The 6,423-nt window shown below is 50.5% G+C and overlaps 1 protein-coding gene across 1 annotated transcript in view; it reads left to right on the forward strand.

Moving 5' to 3' along the window:
• The first annotated feature begins 3,132 nt into the window (after window positions 1–3,132).
• KCNK6 (potassium two pore domain channel subfamily K member 6) overlaps window positions 3,133–6,423 on the forward strand; it is an 8,289-nt gene continuing 4,998 nt past the window's right edge. Inside the window, exon 1 of the mRNA XM_003796143.2 lies at window positions 3,133–3,541. Within this exon, the coding sequence (XP_003796191.1) occupies window positions 3,220–3,541 (322 nt within the window). The 5' untranslated portion in view covers window positions 3,133–3,219. The remainder of the gene's footprint in view (window positions 3,542–6,423) is intronic.

A 6,423-nucleotide genomic window follows, 5' to 3' on the forward strand; every position in this document is an offset into this window, starting at 1 on the left:
GTTGCTGTGAGCTATGATGCTATGGCACTCTACCCAGGGTGACAGAGTGAGACTCTGTCTAATAAGCAAATGAATGAATAAATAAATAAGGGAAATAAAATGAATATTTAGAATGAGAAAAGGGGGCCCAGCATGGTGGCTTCACCTGTGATCCTAGCACTTTCAGAGGCCAAGGCAGGTGGATTGCTTGAGCTCAGAAGTTTGAGACCAGCCTGAGTGGGAATGAGACCCCTCTCTACTAAAAATAGAAAAAAAAATAGCTGGGCATCATGGCAAGAGCTATAGCCCAAGCTACTGGGAGCCTGAGACAGGAGGGTTGCTTGAGCCCAAGAGTTTGAGGTTGCTGTGAGCTATGATGCCAGAGCACTCTAGCCTGAGGCAACAGTGTCAGACTGTGTCTAAAAAAAAGAAGAAGAATCAATGGGCACCCAACAAGTTAGAAGTGAAGAACCAGTTTCTCTCTTGAAGATAATCTTTAGGCAGTTTCCCAGAAATTCATAAAAAAGTTCTCATGTCACAACTTGGTTTGCTCTGTCCATCAAAAACAGTCTGCAACTCCCAGCAACTCCCAGCACCCAGGTACACCTGCAAGCCAAGAACTCTACAACTAATCTTCCTTAGTTTTTTTTCTGTCTGCCTCACAGGCTCCTGCACTTATCTCAGGCAAAGATAATGGTGGAAGTGACTTTTGGGCAGTGATAGCACTCCGGAAGAATGTTAGAAGTGACCCTATCATTGTGGCTTCCCTTTCCTCTGAGACATCGTCTTTTCTGGGAACTTCTAGGGTTGCTCCTGTTTTCTCAGTGATGAGTCCTGGCTCAGTTGCAGCTCTTTTTTGTGAGTGAGGTGCCTTCATTGCTCTTCTGCACCTCTGGGTTAGCATCTGTACCTTGAGTGCCACCATCATTTTGTCCTCATCCTCAGCTTTCCCTCTTACTTCTAAATTCATCTCTTCTGGCTCAGTGAAGTAGGGTGCCAGCCACATGCACTGAGGCTGGTAGGTTTGAGCCTGACCAGGGCCAGCTAAACAACAATGACAACTGCAAGAAAGAACAAATAGTTGGACATTGTGATGGGCGCCTGTAGTCCCAGCTACTCGGGAGGCTGAGGCAAGAGAATCGCTTAAGCCCAAGAGTTTGAGGTTGCTGTGAACTGTGATGCCACAGCACTCTACCGGGGGAGACATAGTGAAACCCTGTCTCTAAATAAATAAATTCATCTCTTCTGTGAATATTTATTTTTTAATTAACAAAGCAAGTATATTGGCTTCCTGCCGGCCTAATGTTCTCCCCTTACCAGTTGTGTCATTACTCTATATTTTTGTTGTTGTGAGACAGAGTCTCACTCTGTTGTCCAGGCTGGAGGGCTGGAGTGCAGTGTGGTGAACATACCTCACTGTAACCTAGAACTCCTGGGCTCAAGCAATTCTCACACCGTGGACTACCAAGGCACTGGAATTACAGGCATGAGCCTCAGTGCCCAGATCTACCCCATTTTTAAGCCTAAATTTTCTCATCTATTTAATGAGAATTATATGAGAGGAGCTGGGTGCTGTGGCTCATGCCTGTAATCCTAGCACTATGGGAGGCTGAGGCAGTGGATCCTCTGAACTCAGGAGTTCAAGACCAGCCTGAGGAAAAGTGAGATTTCATCTCTGCTAAATATAGAATAAGTAGCTGGTGTTGTGGTGGGAGCTTGTAGTCCCAGCTGCTTAGAAGGCTGAGGCAATAGGATTGCTTGAGCCCAAGAGTTTGAGGTTGCTGTGAGCTATGATGTTACAGCACTCTACTGAGACTGTCACTCAAAGTGAGACTGTCTTGGAAAAGAAAGAGAGGAGAGAGAGAGACAAAGAATTATATGAGAAAGATTGAAGATTTATGCAATTTTGTGTGCCCAGAGTGACACATTGCTAATCTTTGATACCTACTGTCACTGTTTTTATTTTTGTTGTTGTTGTTTTGTTGTTGTTGCAGTTTTTGGCCAGGGTGGGGCCTGAATCCACCACCTCCAGTATATAGGGCTGGCTTGAGCCACAGGCGCCACCCCGTCACTGTTTTTATTATCAGGTGTCTTTTCCTGTGGATTATCAACTCCAAGTTGGGCTCTGCTCCGAGATCTGCCAGTTTTATAAATAGTACCATCTGAGGTGTGTCTAAGTTGGGACCAAGCCCTACTCGTCTGCTAGTCAGACATGTCAGGATTGCAGGCTGCCAGGAAGAAGGCTGCTAGGAGGGTGCAGAGTTCCAGTTGGAAAAAGATGTGGAGAGACCTACAGGAGGGACATGGCAGGAAAAATTTCCTCTTAAGTAGAGGCATATATTCATGATTCTGCCAGGAAAAAAAGACCCTGGTTCACTCCTACTCATCCTTTGCATCTCAGCTCAGATAGCCCCTTCCTCAGGAAGCTCTCCTGACCTCCCTGGGCTAGGTCAGGCAGCTGCCTCCTCTTGTGTCTTATGCCCCCTAGCCTTCCCCAGACCAGCCTTGGTCACTGTGCCTGTGCTTCCCTCCTTACAGCCCTGGCCACCCAGGCTGTCACTATTGGTGTGCCTGTCTTTCCTATTAGACTGGGAGCCTCATGAGGGCATGGGCCCAGAATTGTCTTGGTCACTACTGTGTCTTCAGTTTTACCAAGCGTGCTTCGGGCACAAAGTGGATGCTGAACAAAGATGTGGTGAATAGCTAAGGATCCCCACTCTGTCCATGAGGGCTCAGGAGACACTTTCCTCTATGGTGCACGCCATTCCCACTTCAGGGCACACGACTTGGCGAACGGAGGGAGAACTAGATTTCAGTTTGCTCCTTGTCTTCCCAGCCACGCACCTCGATGCAGGGCACCATGCCCCTGATGATTTGGCAAGCGACTCCTTCACCTGCGCGTGGAAAGAGTTGGGATTTGCTCTGACGTAGGGAACCGGGAGGAAAAGAAGGGAGGAATGGAAGGGATAGAATACCTCCACCCTTTGCATCCTGTTAGTCTCCTGGGTCCCGGAGCCAGACTCCACCCTCTCCGTCCTAACACCTGGCGTCTGGGCGTGCCTCAGTTTCCCGGAGGCGGGACGTCCCTCTATGCCCTCCTCCCCTTGTTTCTCTTCCTCTTCAGGACATCTGTGGCGCGCCTCGAGCACTCCCGGAACTGAAACAAGGTGCCGGGCGGTCGGGAGGCGGGGGCCACGTCAGCGGGGCCTCCCGGGGCTGTGCGGGGTCCCGGCGGGCGCCATGCGGCGGGGGGTGCTCCTGGCGTGCGCCCTGGTGGCCTACGCCGCGTACCTGGTGCTGGGCGCGCTGCTGGTTGCGCAGCTGGAGGGGCCGCACGAAGCCCAGCTCCGAGCCGAGCTGGAGACTCTGCGGGAGCAGCTGCTGCGGCTCAGCCCGTGTGTGGAGGCCTCCGCCCTGGACGCTTTCGTGGAGCGGGTGCTGGCGGCCGGACGGCTGGGGCGCACAGTGCTAGCCAACGCTTCGGGGTCCGCCAACGACTCAGACCCCGCCTGGGACTTTGCTTCGGCTCTTTTCTTCGCCAGCACGCTGGTCACCACCGTGGGTACGTGAGCGCCACCCCCGCTCCCCAAGCCAACGAAGACTGGGGACCCCCATTTCGTCCCCGCTCCCTGGGAGCCCTCATGAAATACCTGTGTCCCAATCCCCTCTGGGTCTAGGTTCCCTTCAACTGTCCCGCCCCCCAGCGAGGACTTGGGACTACATTCACCATATCTGTCCCCCTCGGAGAGGCCTCGTCTGAGCCCGTCCTCCTAAACAGGAAACACCCCCAGTTCACTCGAGAACAGGACTCCCTCAGAGTACTTTGCATCGAGCATCTGGAACTACATCCCTCGGTGCCCCTGGGGACCCAGGTCACCCAGTCCCTTATAGACTTAGGACTGTCCTCTGAGGCATCCAGCAAGGACCCTGCACTCGAGATCCATGCTTCCTCTGGACCTGGGCTTCAGCCACACCAGAACTTCTGTCCTTATCTCTAGGCTGGACCTCTGTCTTTTTCAACAACTCTCCAGATATGTCTGTCCAGGAAAACCCCCTGGGAAACCCCACCCCAGTCTCCTCCTGCCCCTGGTCCACCAGTGAGAACCCTGAATCTCCAGATCTCTCAGGGAGCCATTACTAATAGAGATCCCTCAGTAAGGACCTGGAGCTCCCATCCTGGACTCACCCCACTAGACTGAGAACACTCTCCAGCAAGGGGCCCTGCCCTTCTCTAGAACAAGGACCACCTCCATCCCTCCCTGGCCCCACACTCCCCAGAATATAACTATACTCCAGACATAAGACCCTACCTACCTACCCCACCCATCTGTCTCCCCATACAGGATTTTCCTCCCAAGAGGGACACAAGTGTTCCCTTTGGATCGGAGACTCCCAGTTCAACAGGCCCAACTATGGCTGTCATCCTGGAAAGTCTAGGAAAGCCAGACTTGGAAAACCCCTTTGTTGTCAGACTCTGCTGCTTCCACAGCCCTTCCTTAACCCCCAAAATTACCCCCCATTTTTTTTGAGATAGAATCTCACTCTGTCATCCTGGACAGAGTGCCGTGGCATTATCATAGCTCACAGCAACCTCAAATTCCTAGATTCAAGCTATCCTCCTATTTCAGCCTAGTCCCAGAGTAGCTAGGACTGTAGCCACCACAACACCTGGCTAGTTTTTCTATTCAAACTTCTGTTTTGTCTCCTTATTTGGGATATGGAACTGGCAGGCGGCTGGGGCAGGGCTAATGGCAACTTTTGCCGTTGGTATCCTATTGTGTGGACCAGCAAAACAAGATCACAGGCAGCAGAGCTGAATGACTTGTCATAGGCTAGAATTAGCCGACCCTCCCTGGGGCTTACTCTTCCCCACGCTGCCAGGGCAGCCTGACCTGCTTCTGGGTTCCCTAGGTCACATGAGTGCCTCCTACCTCCACCCAGATCCTGGCCTCTTAGAAGTCTTTCCTGGGGCTCAGCGCCTGTGGCTCATGTGGCTGAGGCACCAGCCACATACACCTAAGGTGGCAGGTTCGAATCCAGCCCAGGCCCACCAAAACAACAATGATGGCTGCAACCAAAAAATAGCCAAGCGTTGTGGCGGGCGCCTGTGATCCCAGCTACTTGGGAGGCGGAGGCAGGAGACTCGCTTGAACCCAGGAGTTGGAGGTAGCTGTGAGCTGTGATGCTACAGCACTCTACCCAGGGGGACAGCTTGAAGCTCTGTCTCAAAAAAAAAAAAAAAAAAAAAAAAGAAGTATTTCCAGGCAGAGCAGGTGGTGTCCTATCTAGGACTGCACATCTCGAGGCCTCAGTGTCCTCCCTCATCTGTAAAATGGGGATAATAACACTCCTCACTTCACAGTACTCAATCAGGACAACAGCTTTATAAGGCAGATGCGATATTTTTAACCTTGCAAACTAAGACCCAGATAATTTTGGGCAGTTTGCCCAGGGTCACACAACTAGAAAAGTGTAGAGTGGTGATTTGAACCAAGGCCATCAGGCTCTAGTCCTGTGCTCTTCAGTAACATACCATACTACTTGGCATAAAGAAGGGTAATGTGTGCGTTATTGAAAAAAATTATTCAGACACTTGTTAAAAGTGGAAAGTTATTGCTCTAGAGGAGAGACTCTTCAAAGGCAGAGAAACTGAAACTAGCAAAAAGGCAGCTGTAAATTTATAGCTAGTGAGCAGAGGGGGTCAGTAGAGGGGAAACTATTAAGAGAAGAGACATTAGAAGAGAGGGATTCCAGCTAAACTTGGCTGAACAATATTCTTGCTAAAGACAAGCAAGGGAACTTAGAGGATCAAGAGTGGTGAGCCACCACAGCCGGCAATATTTAAAATTTTTTGTTTAAGGCTTGGTGCCTGTGGCTCAAGTGGCTAAGGCACCAGCCACATACACCTGAGCTCACAGGTTCAAACCCAGCCTGGGCCCGCCAAACAACAACGGCCAACCAAAAATCGCAAATCCCTGTTGCTCCAGAGGTGAAATAAACAAATTTATTTAAAAAAAAATTTTTTTTTGTTTAAAAAATTAAACAGACAGAATCTTGCTGTATTGCCAGGGCTAGCCTCAAACTCCTGGCCTCAAGTGATCCTCTTGCCTTGGGATCCAAAAGTGCTGGGATTATAGGTGTGAGCCACCTCACCCAGCCAACTGATATTTATTGAGTCTCAATAAATATGTGGGTGGAGCCAGGAGAGATCCCTGAATGCATCTGGTGAGATGGAAAACCAACTACATGTCATTCAGAGAGACCTCTTCCCACAGTGTGCCTCATTTTGTCCTAGGCCAAAGTCTTAGTCTTGGTCTTGGAATTGATGCAGGCAGCCTTTCTGCAATTGACAAAAGAGGGGGAAGATGGTCCTGCCTGGAAGGTGGGGGGCAGGGCACTAGTAGTGCAGTCACTGTGATTCTTCCTATACTCTTTTTTTTTTTT

Source organism: Otolemur garnettii, unplaced genomic scaffold (assembly GCF_000181295.1).
Source record: "Otolemur garnettii isolate 467f Iridium unplaced genomic scaffold, OtoGar3 scaffold00100, whole genome shotgun sequence".
In the NCBI taxonomy this organism is placed as follows: Eukaryota; Metazoa; Chordata; class Mammalia; order Primates; family Galagidae; genus Otolemur; species Otolemur garnettii.